This window comes from Hyaloscypha bicolor (assembly GCF_002865645.1).
Source record: "Hyaloscypha bicolor E unplaced genomic scaffold K444scaffold_16, whole genome shotgun sequence".
Classification (NCBI taxonomy): Eukaryota; Fungi; Ascomycota; class Leotiomycetes; order Helotiales; family Hyaloscyphaceae; genus Hyaloscypha; species Hyaloscypha bicolor.
In genome coordinates, this window is record NW_020194518.1 from 109,034 (window position 1) to 135,031 (window position 25,998).

The 25,998-nt window shown below is 48.9% G+C and overlaps 11 protein-coding genes across 11 annotated transcripts; 8 read left to right on the forward strand and 3 right to left on the reverse strand.

Moving 5' to 3' along the window:
• Positions 1-671: 671 nt before the first annotated feature.
• K444DRAFT_659510 (S-adenosyl-L-methionine-dependent methyltransferase) lies at positions 672-3,807 on the reverse strand (the record flags this gene model as incomplete). The annotated part of the gene is made up of 4 exons (XM_024886361.1): positions 672-1,125; positions 1,180-1,223; positions 1,278-3,544; positions 3,720-3,807. The coding sequence occupies 4 exons, from the start codon at positions 3,805-3,807 to the stop codon at positions 672-674; spliced, it is 2,853 nt and encodes a 950-aa protein (XP_024742129.1).
• A 1,593-nt stretch (positions 3,808-5,400) lies between these two features.
• K444DRAFT_650146 (Amidophosphoribosyltransferase) lies at positions 5,401-7,915 on the forward strand. The gene is made up of 3 exons (XM_024885621.1): positions 5,401-5,670; positions 5,865-7,631; positions 7,683-7,915. Exons 2-3 carry the CDS (start codon positions 5,899-5,901, stop codon positions 7,723-7,725), a joined length of 1,776 nt encoding a protein of 591 aa, XP_024742130.1. The 5' UTR covers positions 5,401-5,670; positions 5,865-5,898; the 3' UTR covers positions 7,726-7,915.
• Positions 7,916-9,437: 1,522 nt separating this feature from the next.
• K444DRAFT_624845 (DNA glycosylase) lies at positions 9,438-11,398 on the forward strand (the record flags this gene model as incomplete). Its single annotated transcript, XM_024882454.1, has 2 exons — positions 9,438-9,549; positions 9,600-11,398. The coding sequence occupies 2 exons, from the start codon at positions 9,438-9,440 to the stop codon at positions 11,396-11,398; spliced, it is 1,911 nt and encodes a 636-aa protein (XP_024742131.1).
• Positions 11,399-12,321: 923 nt separating this feature from the next.
• On the forward strand, positions 12,322-14,138 carry K444DRAFT_519230 (putative aldehyde dehydrogenase-like protein C21C3; the record flags this gene model as incomplete). Its single annotated transcript, XM_024873934.1, has 2 exons — positions 12,322-12,492; positions 12,537-14,138. 2 exons carry the CDS (start codon positions 12,322-12,324, stop codon positions 14,136-14,138), a joined length of 1,773 nt encoding a protein of 590 aa, XP_024742132.1.
• Positions 14,139-14,478: 340 nt separating this feature from the next.
• K444DRAFT_607794 (putative Elongin-C) lies at positions 14,479-15,584 on the forward strand. Its single transcript, XM_024879238.1, has 4 exons — positions 14,479-14,630; positions 14,692-14,743; positions 15,230-15,363; positions 15,417-15,584. Exons 1-4 carry the CDS (start codon positions 14,504-14,506, stop codon positions 15,419-15,421), a joined length of 318 nt encoding a protein of 105 aa, XP_024742133.1. The 5' UTR covers positions 14,479-14,503; the 3' UTR covers positions 15,422-15,584.
• Positions 15,585-16,312: 728 nt separating this feature from the next.
• Positions 16,313-16,841, forward strand: K444DRAFT_624848 (uncharacterized protein; the record flags this gene model as incomplete). Its single annotated transcript, XM_024882455.1, has 2 exons — positions 16,313-16,608; positions 16,658-16,841. 2 exons carry the CDS (start codon positions 16,313-16,315, stop codon positions 16,839-16,841), a joined length of 480 nt encoding a protein of 159 aa, XP_024742134.1.
• A 294-nt stretch (positions 16,842-17,135) lies between these two features.
• K444DRAFT_553079 (acetamidase-like protein) lies at positions 17,136-19,268 on the forward strand. The gene is made up of 4 exons (XM_024876605.1): positions 17,136-17,601; positions 17,651-18,123; positions 18,170-18,864; positions 18,915-19,268. Exons 1-4 carry the CDS (start codon positions 17,329-17,331, stop codon positions 19,142-19,144), a joined length of 1,671 nt encoding a protein of 556 aa, XP_024742135.1. The 5' UTR covers positions 17,136-17,328; the 3' UTR covers positions 19,145-19,268.
• A 90-nt stretch (positions 19,269-19,358) lies between these two features.
• Positions 19,359-20,073, forward strand: K444DRAFT_607798 (uncharacterized protein). Its single transcript, XM_024879239.1, has one exon. It carries the CDS (start codon positions 19,540-19,542, stop codon positions 19,969-19,971), a length of 432 nt encoding a protein of 143 aa, XP_024742136.1. The 5' UTR covers positions 19,359-19,539; the 3' UTR covers positions 19,972-20,073.
• A 407-nt stretch (positions 20,074-20,480) lies between these two features.
• Positions 20,481-22,529, reverse strand: K444DRAFT_518988 (putative ATP-citrate synthase subunit 1; the record flags this gene model as incomplete). The annotated part of the gene is made up of 2 exons (XM_024873914.1): positions 20,481-22,010; positions 22,062-22,529. The coding sequence occupies 2 exons, from the start codon at positions 22,527-22,529 to the stop codon at positions 20,481-20,483; spliced, it is 1,998 nt and encodes a 665-aa protein (XP_024742137.1).
• A 221-nt stretch (positions 22,530-22,750) lies between these two features.
• Positions 22,751-23,644, reverse strand: K444DRAFT_174767 (uncharacterized protein). The gene is made up of 2 exons (XM_024870764.1): positions 23,635-23,644; positions 22,751-23,584 (listed from the first exon to the last, which is right to left on the reverse strand). The coding sequence occupies exon 2, from the start codon at positions 23,471-23,473 to the stop codon at positions 22,868-22,870; it is 606 nt and encodes a 201-aa protein (XP_024742138.1). The 5' UTR covers positions 23,474-23,584; positions 23,635-23,644; the 3' UTR covers positions 22,751-22,867.
• A 27-nt stretch (positions 23,645-23,671) lies between these two features.
• K444DRAFT_518841 (glutathione synthetase ATP-binding domain-like protein) lies at positions 23,672-25,626 on the forward strand (the record flags this gene model as incomplete). The annotated part of the gene is made up of 2 exons (XM_024873900.1): positions 23,672-24,112; positions 24,601-25,626. 2 exons carry the CDS (start codon positions 23,672-23,674, stop codon positions 25,624-25,626), a joined length of 1,467 nt encoding a protein of 488 aa, XP_024742139.1.
• Positions 25,627-25,998: the final 372 nt, after the last annotated feature.

The window sequence follows — 25,998 nt, forward strand, 5'->3', positions numbered from 1 at the left end:
AATTGTCACCTATATTCTTCACAAAAGATTTTGGGAGAGCAATCGACTAACTTCTTCATATAGGAAGTCCATTACTCCACAAATGCGAGTCCTCCTCGTGGGATGGGACTTCTCGCAGTGAACAAAAGCAGCACGAATTTTCAATGTCCCAAGGCAAGTAAACATTTATCTCTGAGGAATTTCAATATTCTAGACCCTTAAGGATATTTGAAGGGGCGTGGGCTTTGAATGTACCATAACTCGAAGTATTTGAAATGTTCGATTTGACTTGGAACAGTGGAGAATAAGTCCTTTTTTATGTCTCAACTGCGAGGGCTATTTCCCTTTATCAGATGCATGGGTCTGATGTTTTCCTGCCTTTAGTATATCAATTAAATGCAATGGAGTTTGAAAGTCTCATCATGTAATCATTCTTTTATCGCTAATTTCTGTCATCTGGAGGTCCTCGCCCCAACAGAACAATGTTTTCTTTGGCCTGGTCATTGCCTGGCTCTCGAAGCTTGTCTTTCTTTGCCCTCATCTCGCGCACTTCAGGCAGACGGCATCCAGTCAGCATCCCAGCAAATTGGGAGAAAATATCAACGCAATCAAACCAAACATGCAAAAGCAACGCACACTCTCACCGCACTGCCTAATCACCACACTTTTCACCATTCCACTATTTCCCTCACTCACTCAACCCACTCCGCATCATCCTCCACCCCATCAGTCGCATCCAAATCCTTTTTGATGCTCTCAAACAACGCCTTCGCGACGCAAGGCGGCACCGCATTCCCAATCTGCTTCTTGACATAGCTGCCCTTGAAAATATGGCATTGTGGGAAGCCCTGCAAAGTCGCATATTCTCTCAAGGTGAAATCTCTCTTTCCCGATGGATGGTAATTCCCACCACCACTAGTAGTCATTGCTCGGGGAAGGATTTTACTAGCGTCCCAGGGTATCAAGGTCTTGTTGGGTGCGAATGTGACTGCAGCGTGGTCATGGAGTGGGTCGGGGTGGAATGGATTCGGAGGAGGGATCGTCGAGAGGGCGGATTGAACTGAAGTAAAGGGCTTCAGAGGTGGATTGCCTCCACCGAGTTCAGAGTGTGTTGCGGCTGGCATCCTTGGGAGAATTTCGCCAGGGCTAATCAAAGGGGTCAGTCTCGGTCAAGGCTTGGAGTTTTGGAACAAGACCTACCAACAGGCAATGATGATCAGTCTCATTCGTCGCTGCGGCAGACCCTGGTGGCTTGTTAGCGGGTGCTTTAGGAGATAAAAGATGGCAGAGAGACAAACCCATTGAGCCAAAGGAATGATTGCCCATCGGATGGAGAAATCATGAGCCGTAAACATTTGGATTAGTGCATTGAAGTAGAACCTGAATCGCGGATGATTAATCCCAAACGTTTGTTCAAGTGTAACGATCCTCGGCCTAGTAACCTCAATCACAGCCTGCACAGCAAACAAACTTGCGGTGTTCATTTCATCATCAACACCATTGATCGTATGAGCAGGCGAGAAGAACTGGCAGGGTGGAGACAAATGTAGAATGTCTACTTTGACAAGATGTGGATAGCGCTTCGCGAAGTCAACGAATTCGTGGGCAGGCTCGCGAAAGCATCTTGCGTAAGGGAAGTTGGCCTCCCAGGTCTCGCACGCTCGCTTCCAGAAGTCGAATCCCCAGATGACGCGAAGACCTGCCATAGCAGCTCCTCGAGTTGCACCACCAGCTCCGCAGAACGAGTCACCGTAGGTCAACCTCTGACCAGCGGTTCTCATGCTTCGTGGCCGTACGGTGCGAGAGTTTGTTCGTATTGAGCCTTTGCGAGGAGGTGTTGCCAAGTCGGATTGGGTGAGATCAATAGCAACAGATAACCTTGATGAAAGGTCTATAACCTTTGGGTTGGTCCTGGATCCCGTTTTCTGACCAGGCTGCAGACTCATTCTTGACATCTCCTCCCTGGTTTCCTTCACGGATTCCTCTTCTGCACGTCTCATTTTCTTCTGACCTTGTCCACGGCTAGGGACCCGCCTCGAAGAGGAAGCTCCTAGCTGGCTATGCTTTCGCTTGGGGACTTTGGGATGGGAACAGCTTTCTCTGACGAAGTTCCGGAGGTCCTCTTCGTCAGAAGAGTCGTCGATTGAATGAACGTGCACGAGAGAAAATTCATCAGCTTCTTCTGAGCTTCTGATGCTGACAATACTCCCTTGGCGACTCTCTGCAAGAAAGATGGCCCCCCCTTTGTCAATAGTAGGTTGGTAGGCACCGCCAAGAATAGTTTCACCCCGCCACTTGAATCGACGAGCTGCGTCTGGGGTAGAATATCCCTTGGTGCACTCATCCAGGATGAGACGCTCCAAGGATCGTTCTTCAAAAGTGTTATGATATCTGTTGATTGCAGAGGCGTATCGGCAGGTGTACTTCCAGCGAGCAGTTAAACCACCAGTTTCGAGCGCCGCATCTTTAGTGTTGAACTCATTGAAGTCTAAATTCCTATTGATGGGGAATTTCTCGTTTGTGTATCGCACGTTCCGAAGTTGGACGACCTCGGTGAGCGGAGTTTCAACAATAGCTTGCGCCAGCGGGTCTCTGTGATCGTCGAGATCAACTTCAAGGAAAAGAAGACACTCATTCATCTTCTTCTCGAGCATCCCGTTCATATCTCGAGTTCTCTGAAGTCGATGCCCACGTAATGTCACCGCCTTCGTCTGAGTGTTGAGTACGACATCCTTGATGCGCAGAAAGCTACCATCACTCAACTCGACTGTCTTATTTGGGATGAGCGTGCTGCCAATGTGCTTGAGAGACTCTTTTCTCACAAACGGGAAGACAATTTCGGTATTTCGGGGGTCGATCTTCACTGCTCTAGAAGGTTTTCTGCCATCTTGTGGTCTTGCCTCTCCAAAATAAGCCTCTTCAATCTGCAGCACTTGATCATCAAGTTGTAGCAAGTCGTCTTCGATTTCCTCAAGATCAATCAGCTCATCGTCGGCGGTGGGGAGTCTTCTCAAACTTCGAGTCAGTGCATTCGGTGGTTCATCTCCGTCTTTGTCATCGTCATCTAGCAAGATATATTGCTGGAGTTGGCCAGCTCCGCTCTTTGGGACGAGAGAATAAGATCCGTTGTCCCTAGATCGCCCTTTTCTGTTTGGGCGTTCCGCTGTTTTTCCTTCGGCTTCTCCACCAGAGTCATTGGCCAGAAGTTCAATCGGTTCTCCAGCAGTTCCGCCCATTGATGTATTGATCCATGACTGCTCTGTAGGCGAAAGCGAAAGAGTACATGATCTCTCACGCTCTTTCGATGCGCTGCTCATCGACGAGATTCTGGAAGCATGACTGGGCTTGTTGGGCTGAATTGGCGTCATATTCTCTGATCGAGGTGTCTTAGGACTCCAATCAAGACTTCGAAACTGTGAAACGATAGAAGCTTTGGGTAACTTCGAAGTGCAACGTTTATCCAGAGATTCCGAGATATGTTGAACGGCAGGGGTGGTTTGACGAGAGGTATTTCCCGGAGTAGATGCTGGCTTGGCGACTTGCGAAGAAGATGAGTAAGAGGGTCCTATTCATGGAAAGTTAACAAGTGCTGTAACGAAATGATGAACCGCAAGCTCCAGCGTGTGAAATCCGATCCACTCAGAACTCTTCATGAAGCAGCTGCAGCCAGCTCGATGTGATGTGATGATAAAGGATTCTGATCGAAGAGATGACAACAGAAACTGGAAGGTGAATCATACCATGATAATGGATTATCAAATCGTCATCTACTGCCACATCATCTTCATCATCAATGACGATGATAGATCGATGCCGGAGTGGAGCCATCGCGATGTGAAAGATCTGTGCAGGTTTCAATTAGTTTGCGGTTATGTAATGTTGGAGGTTTTCTCTTGATATGGGGTTCGCTCCTCAGTGTCTAGACACTAAAAGGCAATATAGGATAGAGTGTATGAGGGAATAATGACGGGAAGTGGAGAACCTTAAAGTGAGATATTCACCGGCTCGGATCGAGGATGCAGGAAGTACCTACAAGATTTTAATTCCTTCTATGCTCTCACAGAACGGAAATTTGTTTTGGCATTAGGGTTCGCTCTTCTGCGTCACCCTTACAACTGCAGTTTGGAGGAAAGTATTCCGACAAGAAATTAGTCGAAGGTAGGCGCCTTGACTGGAGGCTTCCGCAACAAGGAATTTGACTAGATAAATGTGGTACTCTGAGATGTGACAGATCTGTGAAAGATTCAATGCCTCCTGGAACGTGGTAGTCAGAAACTCGGCGTAGTATTGGGATTCGCTCCTTGATGTCTTTGTGGTTAACGGGATCTGGAGGCGAGGGCACCGGAAGGTATGGAAGTCAGGGGATGTATCTTGGAATGAGGCTCCTTCGATTAATAATTCACCAACTAGGCTCAATTGCAGAGGCGGTCAGCTTGTACGATTGCCCCGCAGTTGGAATATCCCGCAGATGATATCGGAAACCTTGGGAATTTCTGGAGAGTTATAATTGCTTAATTAAGGGACCTCATTCAAGCTTTGTTAGGGTCCACGCCTCTCATTGCTCACTTTCTGACGAAGATCTGGTTATAATATCACGATTTATGCTCTTCACAACATCAACAGACCTGAGACAATAGTTTCTGAGGCTGCTTTTCTTGACGTTAGAAAGTGTTTCTTGAAGGCTGACAATGGTCTAGTCTATCAATAGATCCTGGGTGTCTGCAGGTATTCAACACAGATAAAAAGACGACAGTAGTGTTGTTTCTTGTCAGCCTTTGTCCTTTGATTCAAAAGGAGACTGATATCCTAATGAAATAATGCTGTGCTCAGAGCCATGAGGGAAAATGACGCTACATTTGACAAGACAATAATTGTGGTGTTTAAATACGCTGCTGCCTAGCTCCTGACTAAGTAATGACTTGATGATTGGTTAACATCAGTAACTGAAACATGATAGAGATAGTTTGTCTTCATTGTAGACATGTGACAGAAAATGATGAGAACTTGAAGCAAGACTTCTTTAGAGGCGAGGACTGACCGAAATAAGAGATCTATCTATGGCAATGGCAGTAAATGATTGCTTAACCATTAACCTCTGCCTTCCGTGTTCGATCAAGCATAATTTTGCCAGGCTAGCCATGTTGAAGGAAATGGGATTTGAGGACATTGCAATTTGTTGCGGAGAAGCTTCATATCGGAACACGGGCAATCAAGTTACGTTAGCGCCATTCCTTATCGATTGGCCAATCGGAACCTCTTACATCAACGCACCAGGAGAACACCATAGGAATTGTTTAACTGTGAAATAATTTTACAGAATGTTATAACAGAAATCTCAAGCCCAGGAATTCTCTATTTTCCTATTAGCAGACTGCAGCATCAGCTTGTTCTGGAATGTCATCCTAACCGTTTAGCTGCACCCCACATTCCACTTTTGGTGGAACCGAGCCTAGCCACGAACATAAAAAGTTCGCAACGCGAAGTGGGATGAATTCTAACTACTTCAAAATGTGGCCAATAATTCCCGGCAACGCTACGCAACTTCACACTCGACTTGAGAACCACCCCCCTCCGGAGAAGAAGAAGCCCCTTGGTTGAGAATGCTTCACCCTTTCCGCCATTAAACCCACCCCGTTATCAGTTAATCCGAGACGCGTCTCGAACAGAAAATTCTTCAACAGCAACACTGACGTAAGTTGCTGCTCTCTTCTGTCTTCAGCAGTGTTTTGCGCATGGTCTTCTGTGGTTATGATGATAGAAAACTTTATTATTAAGATGTTAGACTTCCTATTCAACGTTGCGGATGAAAATTTTGCCTGAACCACACACATCTCTATCCCTCATTTCAAGCAGCTACATTCCTGAACACACTGACACGGTGATAGGAACTCCTAGAACTCAAAATCACCTGCTGTCGCAATGTGTGGCATTCTAGGACTTATCCTCGGCCATATCGACGATCCCAGCTCGACGACTGCTGCTGCCGACCTTCATGATGCTCTCTATTATCTCCAGCATAGAGGACAAGACGCGTGTGGCATAGCTACTTGTGCTTCGGGAGGCCGCATATACCAGTGTAAGGGAAATGGCATGGCTGCAAAGGTATTCAACGATGGTAGCCGGGTCCAAGATCTTCCCGGTTTTATGGGCCTGGGCCATTTGAGATACCCTACTGCTGGGAGCAGTGCCAGCGCCGAGGCACAGCCGTTCTATGTCAACAGCCCATACGGGATCACATTCGCTCATAATGGAAATCTGATCAATGCCGAAGACCTCCGAAAGTTCTTGGACAGGGACGCACACAGACATGTCAATACTGATAGCGACAGTGAGTTGATGCTCAACGTTTTTGCCAATGAGCTCAACGAGACTGGAAAAGCTCGTGTCAACGAAGAAGACCTGTTCAGCAGCTTGGAGCGGATGTACGGGAGATGCACTGGTGGTTGGGCCTGTACTGCAATGCTAGCTGGTTTTGGTATTCTTGGTTTCCGGGATCCGTACGGCATTCGACCACTCGTTCTCGGATCTCGACCATCGGGAAGTTTAGCTGGAGCTACCGATTTCATGATGGCCTCTGAATCAGTTGCTTTGCGCCAACTAGGTTTCTCCAATATTGTGGACATCCTGCCCGGCCAAGCTGTCATCATTCGAAAAGGCGCCGCGCCCGTCTTTCGCCAAGTTGTTCCTCAGCTTGCGTACTCACCAGATATCTTTGAGTTTGTTTATTTTGCGCGGCCTGATACTATCATTGATGGCATTAGCGTTCATCACAGTCGGCAAAATATGGGATACAAGCTCGCAGACACCATAGTCCGTACGCTTGACGAGGAAACCGTCAAAGAGATCGATGTGGTCATCCCAATTCCCGAGACTTCCAACACATCAGCAGCAAGCCTCTCTGAGCGACTTAAGATTCCGTACGTTCAAGGATTCGTCAAGAACCGTTATGTGTTCAGAACTTTTATTATGCCAGGCCAAGGTGCTCGACAGAAATCTGTGCGTCGAAAGCTGAGTACCATCCCTTCCGAATTTGAAGGCCGCACTGTACTTCTTGTCGACGATAGCATCGTCCGAGGTACAACCAGCAGAGAAATTGTTAGCATGGCCCGAGAAGCTGGTGCAAAGAAAGTTATTTTCGCTTCTTGCTCTCCTCCTATCACGCACGCCCACATTTACGGAATCGATCTCGCCTCCCCCCAGGAGCTCATAGCACACAACCGAGATCGTAAGGCAATTGCGGAGCACATCGGTGCCGAAGAGGTCATTTATCAGTCGCTTGAGGATCTGAAAGCAGCCTGTGCTGAGCTCTCTCCCCGGGGCCCAGCTCAGGAGTTTGAAATTGGTGTGTTCTGCGGTAAATACGTTACTCCAGTGACAGCTGGATATTTTGAGCACCTGGAAAGACTTCGAGGCGAGAATCGAAAGATGAAGGTCCTGGAGAAGGCAAAGGAAGCCATTATACACGGAGTTGCCGGCGAAACGGAGGTGGCAATGGTCACACAAGGTGCTAAGGTAAATGTGAATGGCCAAGTTGTGCCAGAAATCAATGGTACCGTCAAAACTGTAAACGGAGATGCGAATGGACATGCCAGACGCAAACGCGAGAGAGAGGAATCTGGTACACCTCCAGTCAGAGACCGCCACGATATCAGGTATGTTCGTTCCAACATTTTTAAGGGAGTAGAAGCTGACAGTAATAACAGTTTGCACAACTTTGCTACTGATCCTCACAGAGGGTATGAGTGAAATTCGGGTTGGAGAATTGACGCTGTACTGGATATCGTACACATAAAAGTGGCGGTCTCCTTGACTTTTCATGGAGTTTAGCTTTGCATGTACTGTAGAATCTTTGCCCTTTTAAGATACTCTCCAAGCAGATCCTGTGATCCCTTTCCGAAAATTCTCCCATCATAAGCTTTGCATATGGTCCAAGCAGGTATTTCCAAATGTTGTCTCCCTTCCTTCAAGAGATGAATTACACTGCCTTGTAAAGTCCTTTTTTGGCACGGCGCAGGACCAAGCTGCGCTGATGCCACTCAAAATCTCTGTGATAGCCCGAAGGGGAAGTGTAAAAGGAGGCGATGCACGGACCTTCGCTTAATTAGCGAGTTACTAGCGCGAGGCTAAGACGACCTCGAACGTAGATCAGCCTTGTTGTTCATCATCGTCATTGACTGCTTCCCTTCTTCCTCAACATTTTCCACCATTCCATCCAAATCGCCTTCGGCAGAAAGGCAAATATCATGCGAAGGGTACTCCGCTGTGAACTGTTGGGTTTCTGCTGATTGCTTTGAGTTGTGTGACAGCTCGAGATCTGCAACTTCAAAACTCCGTTTTCGACTCGGTTTTACCCCTGTCCTCGGGTAGACACGGTATCCTTTCCAGATTTTGTCAGTTTAGGTCAACTTCCTCTCTTCTATAGAGACGATTAGTCGGTGTATCTGGGCTTGAAATCACAATACCTTGTGGTCACTTCAAACCTTGGAGGCGACCTAGGTTCTAGGGTGTTTCCTTCGAGCAAGCTCTCTGACAGTAGGGCTCATTCGAGTCCATAAGGTAAGCAGATTGTCATGTTTGTTTTAGTGTTACCTTTCATTCCAGAGATGGATAGCATGCCCTGAATGTCCTCGGCTAACTTGAGTATCAGTAGAAGAAGCGCTTTCCAATCTCCCCTGCTTGTCTCTGCGTTCGGCAATCATTCCTCGGGCTTTAGCAACCCTCGTTGCACCTCGATCGAACCACTATCACAAACAACTCTTTTTCGCTTCCAAAATTAACTTCCTCACTACTCCAACTACACCCGCCTTGTATTCAGTAAACTTCGATCAGGAACTCTTTCCGGCAACCTTCCAGCCTGCCTGATTATCGTTCCTCTTATCTGGGTCCCAAAGAACAAGTACCAGCAGTTCGATGTTTGGGAACTCGCTTTCCAGTCTCCCTTGTCAATTTCCGCCAAGATCTTCAACGCACCTTCCTAGAATCACCAAATTTATAAAAGGTCTTTCACTTACTCACCCATCTTATGCTGTCAATTCTCACTGCTTTCGGCTTAAAGTATAAATCTTTCGGGTTGAGGTACAAATCTTGCCTGCAATCGCCATTTTAGGCTTAATGTGCAGTTCCCGTGCATTTGGGCTTCACAGATCTTGACAGTTCCTGCCATATTCAGCTTGGTGCGCAGTTCTCGCCTCCTTGGGCTTAATCAATCCTGACGGTACCCGCCATTTCCAGCTTGCGGTATCCACACCGGGATTCGCCTTTAACTTCGCTCCTCTTCTCCCCCTCTCCCACCGGCAACTCCTCTCTTCTTTATTCTCTGCCTGTCCCCTCCTGGCGTCCACTCCACCTTCGCATCACGATTTGCCGCAACTTCTTTATTCTTCGTCCGGCTACTGGCGCCCACTCCAACTTCACACCGCCTCTTCCGTACCAGTCTGGTTAATTGTGGTCCCTTCAAAATGCCTCGAGTTACTCGTGCTACTGCCGAGCGTGAGGCAGCGTTCCTGGAGGAAAGCCTTGGTGCAGAAAGCCTCTCATCTCCTCTTGCAACACCCTTGGCAGGCAACGGATGTGAGTTTTGGAACCAGGTCATGGAACTCATCACTAATTTAATCGATCAGACAAGAATGGACAATCAACCCTTCTCGAAATCAAGGCTTCGAAAGGCATAGGTTCTGGTGCAATACTGCCGAGTCCCACACCAAGTTTCCCTGCCAAGAGGAAACGGGAGACAAGAAAAACCGTCCCTGAGCCCATTACGGGTGGATGGGACGTCCTTCCTCATGGACTTGGCAAGAAGGGTGATCTGGCTGATAGATCGAACATTGACCAGGTATTATCTAATGAGGCCCAACCTACACGAGCTGGCAAGCGTCCCAGACAAGGAGACATTGCAAGGGGCGCTGATTCCTTGATGCTCGAGGCCAATGGAGACAGAGTCAAGTCGGAGCATTCTACCAATGATGCCAATCTCACACAGTTCCTGATGAAGGTCGACGGTGCCGAAAATCGTGATGACCAGAAGTCAACGCCAAAAACTCCAGTTCGTAGCGGACGTGGTCGTCGCCGTGCGGCCAACACTGTCAAGATCGTAGGTGAGGATGGAGATATCAAGGACGAGGCTTTCCAAGAGGACAAGCCGAAGAAGAAACGAACTCCTCGCATGAGGAAAGTTTTCGACACCTCAAAAGATGTTCTCGACAAGGTCGATGAGCTGATTGACGCTTCTGGAAATGCATCCAAGAAGAGAAAAAAGAAACACCCCTACGGTCTTACACCAGGCTATTCGCCATTTCTGGGACATGCCATGCCTACTCCTGACGCTTGCGAGGAGGTTAATCGGTTGCTTTCAGAGCTTCATGGTGCTGTTGAACAGCCAAAAGTGGTCCCACCACCATCCATGGACATTGCCGGATGTGGCGAAGTTCCTGACCTTCTTGATGCTATACTCAGAACAAGATTGAGTGCATCAACCACGGCCAACAATGCAAACTTGTCCTTGAAGGGTTTGATCGATAAATTCGGTTTGCGAGCCTCTGGTGTTGGCAAAGAAAGCGTGAATTGGGATGCAGTTCATGAAGCCGATCTCTCGGCCGTCATCGAGTCAATCAAGTCCGGCGGGTTGGCGAAGACGAAGGGCACTGATATAAAGAAGATCCTTGAAATGGTCTATGAGCGGAACCGTAGTCGTCGTGACGAGTTGCTTAAGGAGAAAGAGACTGGTGAGCCGGCAGATGCCCTCGGAGCAAACCATGAGACGCGAAGACAAAAGGATGTAGAGCTCACAAGGTTCGATGAGTCATTGCTTACAATGGATCATGTTTTCGAGATGACAACGGATGAGGCCATGGAGGAGATAACCAAGTTACCTGGCATTGGCGTCAAGACGGCTTCGTGTGCTATCCTGTTCTGCATGAAGCGTCCAAGCTTTGCTGTCGACACTCATGTTTGGCGCCACTGCAAGTGGCTTGGATGGGTTCCTGAGAAGGCCACGAGGGACCAGACATTCAGTCATTGCGAAGTTCGGGTGCCGGACCATCTGAAATATTCTCTACACCAGTTGTTCCTCCGTCACGGTAAGACTTGCGGCAGATGCAGAGCAAATACCAGTGCTGGAACGAAAGAGTGGGACGAGGCCAATTGTCCGATTGAGCACCTTGTTTCCCGTAACGAGGCGAGAAAGCAGCCTGGAGGAAGTCCAAACAAGAAGACGAAACCCATTGTTGGAAAGAAGGGAGCAAAGGGCAAGAAAGGCAAGAAGAGTGATTATGACGAAACTGAGGAGAGCGAAGCTGAAGTTGAAGGCGACGTCCCAAGTGAGGAGAGCGAGGCTGGAGATGATACTGCTGGCGAGGAGAATGAAGTTGAGGTTGAAGATGGCGGAGAGGCTGAGCAAATTGATGGTGATGAGAAGATCTGAGGTAATGTCGATCGAATCGACGGTGACGAAAGCTTGTCATGGATTTATTTGAGCTATGTGCCTTCTGCGCTGTGCCTGCATGGTTTCGACGTTGAATTAGCATGGACTTAGTGCTGCATTGGCTTTTATGGAAGGCAAAACAAGATTGAGATGTACTATAAAGCGCTAGGTCATTGAGTTCTCGTCGAGCTTATGCGATATAATATTCTACATTCTGACCATGGAGCCAATGCTCCGTTGTGGCCTGGGGCATCCTGAATTTAAAAGACTCATCGTTCCAGAAAACTCAGAACATTGTAAACTCGTACCTGTCGACGTAACAGTGGAACATTGTGATCTTGTCAAAATTTCCCCAAAACTCTCAGCTACAAGGCTTGGATCACTACTAATATATTTCAAGACTTTCCGCAACGGCTTCACTGAAATCTCAGTCGTCCGTATCAAAATCGATGTTTTCTCTAAAATGCATCTTTTGCCCCCAAATCCGCATAGCGCTCGCTGCCTAAAGCAGGCATACGAGGGGTGGGAGGGCCGAGGGAGCTCAGGCTGAAGTGAAAGTTGGCGCTAGCAGGGATTCTCCTTCCCCAGATCTCAAAATTATCGACGCGTGAGGCTCAACGTTTCCTTTAAATACCTTTTCAGGTCTGCCCGCTTCAGCACGTTGTCCTTACCTCAGATGCGATTATAGCAGGCACAAAGCTCATCTCTTTGTAATTTTTTGCGATTGACGATTTGCGAGTAGTGTACACAACGGTGGTGGAGCGTGACACGCAGTGAGCTCCAGCTCGAATCACGAATTGCCAGGATGCCATTACTCGAAGAAGGAGGAACGCCCCTTGGCTTGGTGGACGAACTGGACGAGAGGCAGCTGTGAGTATCATATCGCTGCAATCGCATGCAGGACAAGACTGACGTTGTTAAGGATGTTGTTTCTCATTTTTGGCTCGATCGGCGGGGTCATCTTCGTGCTCTGGTGGATGTTCACTGTGAGCAAATGGTTTCAAGCTTGGGAGGACGAGCCCATTATCAGGTACTCGATTGATGTACCCAAACCTGCGGGGGATGGCACAGCGCTAGAAAACCCATCAATCAAGGTAGGGAGTCTGCCCGATTTACAGTCAGTTCTAACCCATTGCAGGCTCCTGGTTCAACAGCAATACAGTGTTATGCGCCGGCGACTGGCGAGTTCCTTGGACTCGTAAATCCTGCAACTCCTGAGGGCATCGACCGCGCAATTGAAAAGGCACAATCAGCACAGGAAAGATGGGCCCGCACAACGTTCTCCCAACGCCGACAAGTCCTTCGATGCCTACAGAACTACATAATTGAGAACCAAGACGATATTTGCAGGATATGTTGTCTGGATTCTGGCAAGACAATGATCGATGCTGAGCTTGGAGAGATTTTAGTGACGGTGGAGAAGCTTCGCTGGACGATATTGCACGGAGAGAAGGCTTTGACCGCATCTCGAAGACCGACAAACCTTCTTATGGCGTATAAGAAGAATGTGGTCCGTTATGAACCCCTCGGTGTGGTTGCTGCGCTTGTCTCTTGGAATTATCCTTTCCACAACCTAGTCGGGCCAATTATCTCCGCCATTTTCGCAGGCAACGGTATCGTTGTCAAGGTGTCCGAAAATACCGCTTGGAGTGCTACTTACTTCTCGTTGATCGTCAAAGGCGCTCTTCACGTTTGCGGTCAGAACTCCAACTTGGTTCAAGTTGTGTCTACCTGGCCTTCAACCGCAAATTACTTGACATCACATCCATCAATTTCTCATATCACTTTCATCGGAAGCAGACCAGTGGCCAAACTTGTCGCTGCATCAGCAGCAAAATCTCTTACCCCGGTCTTGGCCGAGCTAGGTGGCAAAGATGCTGCCATCGTCCTGGATACCGCTCACAAAGACATACCCCGGATCGTCGAAATCCTGCTTCGAGGCACTTTCCAGGCAGCAGGACAAAATTGTATTGGCATCGAACGTGTCATTGCCACTCCAAAAGTCTATGACAAACTCATTCTCGAATTGGAGCCTCGCATCAAGGCCATTCGAGTTGGCTCTGGTCTCGACGCACCAAAAGATGACCAGGTTGACATGGGCGCTATGATTTCCGATTCGTCATTTGACAGACTTGAGAAACTCATTGAATCGGCAGTCAAGGACGGTGCACGTCTTCTCGTTGGTGGAAAGAGACTAAATCATCCAAAATACCACTCCGGCCACTATTTCCAACCCACCCTCCTGGTAGATGTCACCCAGGAAATGGACATTGCGAATGAAGAATGCTTCGGACCAATCTGTGTACTCATACAAGCCAAGACTACCCAAGAAGCCTGCAAGATAGCCAATTCAGCACCGTTCGGTCTTGGAGCTTCTGTTTTCGGTAATCGAGGTACTGAAAATGAAGCATGCATCACGCATCTTAAGACAGGAATGGTTGCCATCAATGACTTCGCTGCCTACTACGCCGTTCAGTTGCCCTTTGGAGGTGTACGGGGAAGCGGATACGGACGATTTGCGGGAGAGGAGGGTCTGAGAGGATTGTGCAATATAAAGGCAGTCTGTGACGATAGGTGGGGCTGGGCGGGGATCAAGACGGCTATCCCGAAGCAGATCAGGTATCCGATCCCAGAGACGGAGAAAGGGTTTCGGTTTACGAAGGCGGTGGTTGAGATTGGCTATGGATCGGGGATTAAGGGGCGGTTTGCGGGTTTGCGAAAGATTCTCAAGAATAGCTGATAGTGTGTATAATCGCGGGGTTAAAGTTGTTACTCTATAGCTAGACACCATAATGTAATGAATGTTTGATGAGTGGATGAATTCTTTCTTTGCAGACACCTTGTGAGTTTGGGGGTTTGAAGCAGAAAAACTTTAGAGCTCACCTTATGACAGACCAAAACCAAAGCTCTCGGCGACAAGGAGCACACCGAATATCCAGAAGTTTGTCAATACGGTAACAAGTACTCCTACAAGGATAAAATTCCCCTTCGCTGGGTTCAATGATGCTCTTGTCACGTGATTACACACCTTGATGAGCCTCTGAAACCGCGTCGCCCGCGAGATCGCGTCCTCTACCATCTACGAAGCCGCCCAAACAACCAACCATGGCGAGCTCGAGCCAGAAACAAGGCTCGAGCAAGTACGTGACCCTCATCTCCAGCGATGGCTTTGAGTTCGTCGTCCTGCGAGAAGCTGCGTGCATCAGCAAAGCAATCAAGAAGATGTTGGCTGGTGAGTCGAGTTCAACAGTCCACACAGCCATGGCACAGCTTCTGATACTACTTGAAAACAGGGAGCTTCTTGGAAACGAAACGTGGCGATCGATGTCATTTTGAGGAAATCAAGTACGTCTTTCCGACATTTCATCAATATTTCGAGCGCCCGGTCTACGAATCTACGATTATTCGAGAGGAGCAAGCTTGAGATGTAGCATGATCTGTTAGAGGGAAAGCTTGTCGATGATTATATCAAAGTCCTCGCATACAGACCCTCTTTCTCGTCCGCGAGCAAAGTAGCGACGCTGGATGACGCTCATACACTTGATCTGAGGCGTGCTTTCTCCCTCTTCTGGTTCGAAGGATCCACCTCTGTTTCGCGGAGACAGTTCGAGGAGGCAAGAGAACAGCAGTGATGATTTACAATACGATAAAGGCTGTCTGATAGGCCCAAATCTCCAGCATTCTGGAGAGGGGTACCGCATGAAGACTAAGTTGATCTGAAAGCGCGTTCTTCTCGCCCCGCAGGCTACTGCCCAAATCTCTTGCAAAATTTTCGTTTAGCGATGATTTCTATCTGTTTTACAATAGTCTACTAATATTCTGCTACAACAGTGGTATCGTCCTGGAAAAAGTCGCCGAGTACTTCTGCTACAACCACAAGAATCGGAATCGAGAAGACGTACCTGACATGGAGATCCCGCCTGAACTTTGCTTGGAATTATTGATGGCGGCGGATTATTTAGACAGTGAGTGAAGGTTATGTCGCAGGCTCTTTCCTCGGCTAATGCTTGATATCTAGCATGAGGAACGTAGCTGTGGCATGTAACGGCGTTAATGGAACACATAGGTACAGGTAGACCGGCGCATGGTGGCTTCTTCGACGCATTCTACCAAATGGAAAGAGATGAATCTGACTCCCAGCCATGCTATCAACGTGCTTGTCCAAAAGGACACAACTCCATCTGAGCATATGCGTTCTACCTCTTTTTTCTATAGGTTGAAACGTCTATAGATGATGGTAGAGCTATCATCCCTACAATTCAGCTTGTCTCTATAACATCAACGAACACAGGCTTTATTCCAGGGGAGACATACCCCTACTCAAAGCCAAAAGAGCAACTGATTGAAGAAGTCTTCAACATCGCTATTACGACCCCAGTGTCCATGATCATCACCCAAAGCTCATCATTCTTTGCCGGGAAGAATGTGTTTCAGTGCTGAGGGCCCGTGCCAAAGGCTCCACCTTCAAATTACCTCGGGTCGTTTACTTGAGTTTTGTGCAGACTTTCATGTGTGATACTTTCTAGTACAGTTCTGGAATTTATTTCATGTGTAGTGTTGTGGTGAAGGAGATCAGACGAAATTCTGATGTTTTATTCGCTCGCGAAGTTTTGATACATCTGACAGCCGCGCTTTGGACAACTCAAACACCCTTCGGATGTATCATGAGATGAAACCCCCCTTGACAGGCATTTGTAGCCGTATTACTCCATAATTAATATTTTATGCACTATCTTATAAGATCATCAAGATCACCTTGATCTTCGATCTTTAATCGTCCCTTCTTTCAATACTGACGCTGGTTGATCATCTACTTCTTGTATAAATATTGGAAAAATTTCCCTTCGCCGCTACTTCAAGGACCTCCACCTTCACAGGCCCAAGACACTCTCTCACGTTTGATCATTCGCTATCATGAAGTCATTATCCATCATTGTGCTTTCATTGCTGGCCTCAGCTCAAGCTTCAGTTTTAAGCACAACCAATATCGCAACTGTTCTCGCCGGCGTCACAGCTCCAAGCACGCTCACCATCTCCGCAGAAGCTATGGCCGCGATCGCGAAGCTTGGAACTGGAGGAGCCAATGCTGCCACCCTCAGTGCAGCTGATACGGCAGCCATTTCTGCATGTACTGCAGCAGGGCGAGCCAACAACACTGCCAGTAAAGCAAATCTTAGTGACGGCACAGGCTCAGCGGGGGCTATAGCATTGTAAGTTGGCCTTCTCAATGTACTGAGCACCTATTGACAATATGGCTAGTGTTACGAACAAGATTACAACGCACGCGTGCGAGAGTGCTGGGCAGCAGATTGCGCTGGTAACAGCTGGAACAGCAGCTAGCGATACGGATATCAACCTGTTAATATCGAATGTTGGCGTTTTGAATGTGAATACGAAAGCCGCTGGTATCACGAGCAAGAGGGCGATGGAATTCATGGTATAGAGATATGTAATAGGTAATCAAAACAAATCTCTCCAGCGTTGACCTCACTGAACGCTGTGAACATTGAGGTGGTTCTTATAGTGTGTGGGGGAAGATCGATGTCCTCGGGTGACTCATATCATTCAAGATTTTCATGTCCGGGACTTTGTAATTTCATATCTGCTTCTCTGGTTGTTATAGAGCACATGACCAGAATGTATATGGAAGTGGCGATCCGTAGCCCAATTCGGTAAAGTTTTGGCAAGACCCCCACTTAAGGTAAATAATTATCTACCTTGGAGCGATATGGAAGGAGCTGTCCTTGGGCTACGGGCAAGCGAGATCGGAAACATTACTGTTCGATAGCAATCACGTACTCTCCTTTCAGCTGTCTTCAGGATTTCTCAATATTTAAAGCCTCTCCGAATTAGTTTGCTGCTAAGATATTCGCCACTCGCCTCATTCAAACCTCGCCTGGAAACTTCAATTTAGACGCTCAGATTCAAAGATGGGACAAAATTACAAAAGAATCGCCGAAATAGCTCTCAAGCGTCGTGAAGCAGCAATTCCTGATGAATACTTGCTTCCTAAAGCAGCGCTCACTAACCTCCCACAAAATCTCACAACCATTCCTAGGACCTCGGGACACTTTACAACAGCCGAGCTAGAGATCATCGAATCGAACGCAGAAGATATTCTCCTCAAGATCAAGGAGAGAAAATGGACGTCATTGGAAGTTACCAAAGCGTTTTGCAAAGCCGCAATTGTAGCTCAGCAATTAGTATGTCCTTGGCCTCTACTCACATGATGGATTTGTGCTGATGAAGCAGACAAATTGCTTGACGGAGATCCTCTTCCCGGAGGCTCTTTCCCGCGCCAAGTTTCTTGATGAGCACCTTGAACGGACTGGTCGGGTGATAGGGGCTCTTCACGGCCTCCCGATCTCCCTTAAAGACTGCATGATCACGCCGCCCCACCCATCATCTATCGGAATGGCTTGTTATGCCAATGAACCTACCAAGCCAAACGAGGAGACTGTTCTTGTAGGGATTCTGGCAAAATTAGGGGCTGTATTTTATGTCAAGACGACAACACCAACCGCAATGATGATGATGGAGACGATCAGCAATGTTTGGGGGGAGACGAATGGCGCGTACCACAGTGGGACGAGCTCAGGGGGTAGCACCGGTGGTGAGGGAGTTCTGTTGGCGATGAGGGGCAGTCCTTTGGGTGTTGGTACGGATATTGGGGGAAGCATCAGAATTCCCAGTGCCTTCAATGGGCTTTATGGGTTGAAGCCAACGTGAGTTCTAAGACCTTTTGAAGAAATAGGCCACTGATAAATTCAGCTTTGGGCGATTCCCAGTTTACGGAACGAAGTCCGGCATTAGTGGACAAGATTTTATCTATTCGAATAACGGGCCAATGGCTAGGTCCCTCGAGATCCTCAAGCTGTACTGTAGAGCTGTTATCTCGACAGAAGCATCTCCTTGGACTTTAGACCCGAAATGCTACCCAGTTCCATGGAGGGGAGATGTTATTGAGCCGAAAGGACAAAAATTACGATTTGGTATGGTTTTTGACAACGACGGAGATATTTCGGTCCACCCGCCGATCCTTCGTGGTCTTGAAATGACCAAGAAGGCATTGGAAGCGGCAGGGCATGAAGTTTTCGACTGGGAGCCGTTGCACCATCAAGAGATGGCTAATGATATGAATTCTTCATTCTATACACTTGGAGGAGCTGCGATCCTTGAGTTAACTTTGAAGCATGATGAGCCAGTCTTCGAGTCGATGAAGGAATATGAGGCTACTTACAAAAAAGGAGAGCATGGAACTCTGGGTCCCACGAAATTAAGGGAGATGATTACAAAAAGAAACGCATTCCAGAAAATCTACTTGGATCGCTGGTCTGCTACTGCCAAAAATGGGAAAGGGCCTATGGATGGGATTATTACTCCTGTATCACCATGGACTGCCCCCAGGCTGGGGATTACTCAAAAACTGTTCAGCGTGAACTACACCGGCGTCTGGAATCTTCTGGGTGAGTTTGTACAATTAGGGCACGGGAAATTTTTTGCTAATAGTGTGCAGATTACCCAGTTTGTACATTCCCAGTGACGTTTGCAGATAAGAATCTTGACAAGGTAAGGAGTACGTTCAAACCGCTGAATGAGAAGGATGCTGGCATACAGGCGGACTATGATCCGGAGTTCTATGATGGAACTCCGGTGGTCCTTCAATGTGTTGGGAGGAGGTTGGAAGATGAGAAAGTATTAGAAATGACTGGTGTTATTGCTGGGGCTCTTAACGCTCTTTCTTGATTGCAAAAGTCCTTGTACAGAGAAAGATATTAGACATAGATGATGAATCGATTGAGAGAAATTAGCTGAACCTTGGCAGGATTTCTCGGGCTATACAAAGTGCAATTCAAGGAGAAAGAAGGTCATATTTCAAGCATTATAATCTAACCTCTACTCGAGGTTACAAGTTTCTAAAATGAAGAAGTACTGTACCATTTTGTAGATGAAAGAATCTGACCAATTGCCAATTACCGCAAGGGGATTCGCTGCCGCCTGTTCGCGAAATCTCTCAAGCTCGAAAGCGCGTTGCCCCGCGAACGCACCTTCCATCCCCTCGTCATCGACCTCCAACTTAACATCGCAACCACCCAAACCTTTCCAGACCCCCAAACCTTCTTCCCAAAAAGCCAGCAACGATGCCAGCAACACGCCGTACCCGCACCTCGAGCGGACCTGCCGCAAAAGGCTCGCAAAAGACGCTCTCGTTCGGCAACAAAGTCACCAAGCCCGCCGCCCCCTCGTCCACGAAAGACAAAGCGCACACCATCAACCCGAAGGCGATTGATCTTGATGTCGGGCACGTCAGCTCCGAAGCTGCGGTAGCGGAACAGGCTCAAGTCGAGGTTAAGAAGATTAAGGGCGAGCGGACGCCGGAGGAGGAGCGAGCGAGCAAGGTGACGGATGCGCAGATCAAGCGGTATTGGAAGGAGAGGGAGGCGGAGCGGAAGGCGCCGAGAGTGCACCAGGGGGATGTTAGTCTGGAGGAGAAGATCTTGAGGTTGTTTGATATGAGCTCGCAGTTTGGGGTTTGTTTACCACCAATTCCAGTTCCATTCCTCTTACTTTGAAAATGGAGGGAGTCTGACCGGAGTCACAGCCTTGCATCGGTATTGCACGTATGAAGCGGTGGGTTCGGGCTAATAAGCTGGGATTGGAACCGCCGATTGAGGTCTTGGCTGTGCTGTTGAAGGAAGAGGAGAAGGGGAACGATAAGATTGAGAGGGCGCATGTGGATGAGTTGATGAGCTCGAAGTTGCTCATTGGCGAGGCATGACCTTCAGACTAGGGTGAAGGATACGTGGAAAGTGTATGATATGCATGTGCTGGAGTTGCGGGGGCATACGGCGTTGACTTGGCTGTACTTCTACATATGGCTCTTGGTGGCAAAGGTAAGCCACCATTTTGCAATATGTGAAGGGAACCTCGGGGGAAAGGAAACAAAGAGCAATGAGACGTCTTTCTGGCCATCAGGACTTGATTAAGTTCTTGTGCATTAAAGTTGTGCTATTTTGATCATTGGTCTACTACATGGTACACAGCAAATAACTAACTCCCGGGGTTCGACCAGTAACGAATTCTACATTTGCACCTCAACACGGCCCTCGGCACCTGGTGCACCCGACGACAAACTTGGGAGAAGGTAAGTGATATCATCCCAGGGATGTCTGTACAGGCCGGTACGGAGTCTCTTCTGGTCAAGATAATGGGCAATCAAACCAATGCTTCGGCCCAAAACGAACAGACCGTTCAAGACACCCATCTGGAGGTAATCCTCGGCCTCCTCTGCGCTAAATGCTCCACAGTTGCGCATCAAGTCAACGAAGCAGACAGCCACGGCACCATCGACGTTCAAGATCAAATTGTCCTTCTTGGACGTTGTGACCGACTCGACAGCAAGAGCATAATCCAGCATCTTGCAGCTGGGGAAGCGCTTCTTGACGAACTCCTTGACAAGCTCAACTCGCAGATCGGGGTTATTTCGAGACTTGACCTTGTGGCCAATTCCGGGGATGAGCTTGTTCTGCTTGCGCATGGTGTCGACGAAGTCACGTGGGCTGAGACCTTTATCGAACGCCTTTGTGAACTCCTCGGCTGCACCATCAAGAGCACCACCAAATCGTGATCCAATGGTCAAGAGACCACTGACTAGCGCACTGATGAGATCTTTTCCTGCTCTGGTGGTGATGATCGTATTCATGGCACCAGAAACAGCTGGACCGTGATCGGCAGTCAACATAAGCACCATTTCGAGGAACTTGCTAGCATAGTCTGGCAGACGGCGACGGAACCAAAGCAATGACATCACTCCTCCGATACCGATATCCTCTTTGAAGACATCGGAGATTGGCATACCGGCATACAAGAGTTCTTGTCCACGGTCATCGGAGATTGTTGAGATGAAAGCAGCAGGCTTTCGGATGAGACCGAGTTCTTGAGCCCATGAGTAATCGATAGGAATCTTTGGAACAACGGGTTCGGGTTGAGGCACAATGGTGCCATTCTTGACAAGCTTTTGGTAGACTTGAGCAAGCACTTGTGGCATATTTTCGAAGGTGTCTGGGACGAAGAAACCGGCCTCCTTCATTGACTTATTCTTAATTGCAGCAGTCTCGAGCTGAGAGTTGGCGAATGAACCAGCGTGTCCGAATTGAACCTCGGTCTTGAACATGCTTGCGCAAGTTCCAATGGCCCAGGCGACAATTGGCTTTGTGATCTTTCCGGTCTTCACCGCTTCGATAACTCGGTATTCCTCAACACCTCCAACTTCTCCCAATAGAAGCAGGATCTTGCATTCAGGATCGGCCTCGTATCGGAGCAGGTGGTCAATGAAGGTTGTGCTGGGGTATCTGTCACCGCCAATAGCAACACCCTCGTAGACGCCATCTGTTGTGTTGGCGATAATGTTGTTGAGCTCGTTGGACATGCCACCGGACTTGGAAACATATCCTACTGACCCCTTGCGGTAGAGCTTGGATGCGACAATGTTGTCCATCATACCACCAGTGTTGCCAATCTTGAAAGATCCGGGCTTGATGCCGCCGACTGTCGCAGGACCGATGATGGTAATACCCTTCTTCTTGGCAACATGCAAAATCTCACGCGCACGCTACAAATACAAATTAGCCCAGCCAAATCTTGGAGAGCAGTTCAGACTTACCCTCTCCGGGACACCCTCAGCAATGATAGCAATTGACTTGATTTGTGGGTATTCCATGAGCTCCATGGTCGAGCTGTATACACTCCGTGACGACGCAAAATTGACTACGGTGTCGACATCGCTGTGCTTGGCCATGGCCTTGCTTACGTCTTGGTAGACTGGCAGCAGCGTCTCGCTGGTGCCCCAGTACATCTTGCTGACGAATTGTCCACCGAAGGTGTAGATAATGCCTGCAACGGAGGGAGTCTTGCGTTTGCAGATGAAGTCGAAATCGAGCATGCCTTGGACGGCCCGAGGTTGGAGACCGTAAACAAAGCATCTTGTCTTGTCGTGGAAGAGAGTGTGCTCAGCACGAGGGCTCAGAGGCCGGCTGGGAGCTGCAAAGCGGCGGATGTTGTCGTTGGCAGAGAGGCCAGCACTGGGAGCTGTGCCATTGGGAGTCGTCCCATTCGTGGTGACGGACGGCATCGTGAAGATTGTGAAAAGGAACGAAACTGGAAAACCGAGCAGCGTTAGAGATGGCAATTGTTCTGGTGTTTGGCCAATGCAGCTGGGGAGGATTTCGGGTGGGAGCTGGCGAGAAAAAAAAGCGGCTTACATCAAACGAGACGGGATCGCAGGAACAAAAGGGCCCGGGGGTTTCGAGGAACGGATGAGCAGAGAGACGCGAGACGAGAGACGAGAGAAGAGAGGCAAACAATCGTGGAGGTGAAGAGTCGCGCAGATGGGAGGAGGGTGGACAGAGTGCAGTGCGGTCGAGTATTTGACGGAGTTGGCGCAAGAGCGAGCAAGTCAGGCCAATTCGGTCAACTCGATTGACTCGTTTCGTTGTTGAACCACGGGTGACGGGGTGCAACAGGTACGGACCACCGAGAAGAGCGGGTGTGGGAAGCGGCGGCGGGATGTTGAGAGGATGCCTGCGAGCCGACCCCTGTCTGGTTGGGGGAGTGAGGCGCTAGCAGTGAAATCGACCTTTTTACGGTGAGGGCGAGGGAGGGAGGCGTGGGAGGAAGCCTGGGACACGAGGAAGAGCTTCCGTGGCCGATGCTGTGCCCACCACCAAGTTGCACCAACCAATGCCGTACCAGCACGGCCCACGACGGAGGTCCCCAACTGTTGCGAGCCCAGCACAGCACAGGTCGACAACAATCCTCACCTCCAACACCATTCCATTCCCAAATCCTGCTGATCCGCCAACATCTTTGCGCTCGAGCTGCCACCACACCAGATCCACCCCCGCCTTGATAAAGAATCCTCTGGTACGTTTGACCCGTCGTCTCTTTCATGTTTGAATCCCTCGCATCGCATCGCTGCCCCTCGAATTCGGTCCCTGAACACTTTCTTTTCCCTCCCACTTCGTCCCAACCCCCCCAAGCGCCACTCAGCCTTCTCGGTCCAGAAGGCCGCCGCATTCAATTGGGTCCGCTGCGTCAATCAACGCTTCGGCCGATTGTTTCAGGAAATCCCAGTGGCCCGGCGTTCAACGAAAACCACGTCCTGAAGACTGTTTTCATACATACAAGCTTAGCATTTCTGTCAGCAAACAACCACCTTGCAAGCACCGCACACTGACAGGAATTGAGCAGTAAACATACCTCAACTCCTTCCCAATGGCCGCCAAATCCATCCTCGAAGCTGACGGCAAGGCCATCCTCAACTACCACCTCACACGGGCCCCCGTCATCAAGCCCTCACCGCTTCCCAAGTCCACTACCCACAATCCTCCCTCCAAACTCGCCTCCCTCTACTTCCCAGAAGATGCTGAGGTCTCTGCAATTCTCGACCAAGCCGAGGTCTCATATCCATGGCTCCTGGCTCCTGGTGCCAAATTCGTGGCCAAGCCCGATCAACTCATCAAACGACGAGGCAAGAGTGGTCTCTTAGCACTGAACAAGACATGGCCAGAAGCCAAGGCATGGATTGCCGCCCGTGCTGGAAAGCCGCAGAAGGTTGAGACTGTGGTCGGCGTCCTCAGACAATTCCTGGTCGAGCCTTTCGTACCGCATCCCGAGGGAACAGAGTACTATATCAATATTAATTCTCAGCGAGAAGTAAGTTTTGCCTTTTTCTAGCTTCGCTCCTCTATCTTGTCCAGCTTGAAAGAAGAGTGGGAATTGGGAGAGTCCGAATTGTCCAAAAAGTTTTAGGATCAAAGTCGAAATATAACCTCCCGGTAAATCCCGGACCAAATGGCATGCGGATGTACGAAAAGGTCGTTTAAACTTGGTGCAATTTTCCCATATGAATGTGGGTTACAACGACCTTTTTGTGGCTCGGCCGAACTCCAATTTTCGGCGCGAGATATCCAGCGGGCGAGCGGAAGCCAGGGATCACATTTCAGGAGGCCCACATCTCTTCCAAACCCCATCGAATCGACATGCATTTTCGGACCTGTATCTGCATGTGCTTGATAGTTGCCGCTGTCACCTCCGTTCGTCCTTGCGAGCCGGGAGTTTATTTTCTTCCGCAATCGATGCTTCCTCCAATCAGAATGTCTATCTATCACATGCCACGTGCTGACCATGTCTTCTCCTTTTAGGGCGATTGGATCCTCTTCACACACGAGGGAGGTGTCGACGTTGGTGATGTCGATGCCAAAGCCGAGAAGATTCTCATTTCCGTTGACCTTTCCGAGTACCCTTCGAACGAGGAACTTGCTGCAACGCTCTTGAAGAAGGTTCCCAAGGGTGTCCACAATGTCCTTGTTGACTTCATCACAAGACTGTACGCTGTTTACGTCGACTGCCAATTCACATACCTCGAAATCAACCCTCTGGTCGTCATCCCCAACGCCGCAGGAACATCTGCTGAGGTACACTTCCTGGATTTGGCAGCCAAGCTCGACCAGACCGCTGAATTCGAGTGTGGTGTCAAATGGGCCGTTGCACGATCCCCCGCTGCGTTGGGCATGGCCGCTGTCAAGTCAACGGATGGAAAGGTTAACATCGACGCTGGACCACCTATGGAATTCCCTGCTCCCTTCGGTCGTGAGATGAGTAAGGAAGAAGCCTACATCGCCGAGCTCGATGCGAAGACTGGTGCATCGCTTAAGCTTACGATCCTGAACCAAAATGGTCGCGTATGGACCCTGGTTGCTGGTGGTGGTGCGTCGGTTGTCTATGCCGATGCCATTGCCAGTAGTGGCTTTGCCGATCAACTTGCGAACTACGGTGAATACTCTGGTGCTCCAACAGAGACCCAGACCTATCACTACGCCCGTACAGTGTTCGACCTCATGCTCCGCGCTCCAATGTATCCTGAGGGCAAGGTTCTCTTCATCGGTGGTGGTATTGCCAACTTTACCAACGTCGCTTCGACATTCAAGGGTGTCATCCGAGCTCTTCGAGAGGTCTCCTCCCAGCTCGTCGAGCACAAGGTTCAAATCTGGGTTAGACGTGCTGGACCTAACTACCAAGAGGGTTTGAAAAACATCAAGGCTGTCGGCCAAGAGCTGCAACTAGACATGCATGTTTATGGACCGGAGATGCACGTTAGCGGTATTGTTCCCCTTGCTCTCATTCCGGGTCGGTTGGCCGAAAGCAAGGTGAAGGAGTTCACGGGTTAAGTAGATGAGATGATGAAAAGGTTGCATTCAAGGCTTGGGCATTTGTTGTACAGAGCAAATCGTGGCGTCAAATTTGCTCAGGACTTTACAAATAGATACTCATAATCGTCCATTAAGTTGTTTAGACTGTTCGTGTAAATAGGTTTGAAAATGTTATACATTCTAAGCACGGGCGTGTGGTGACCTCTAGTGCAGCCTTCCATATCTTGACAGTTTTCCACAGCTTGCGTCCTAAGAATTCGAAGTTTACTCTGCTACACCTGCAAGCTTGTTAGAAAGAGCAACCTTAAGTCATCTATGCTGTTGAGCAATACATTGTTCCACAGCTTGGAGGGATTAGAAGGGGCATTGCCCCGTTATACGAATTCGCAG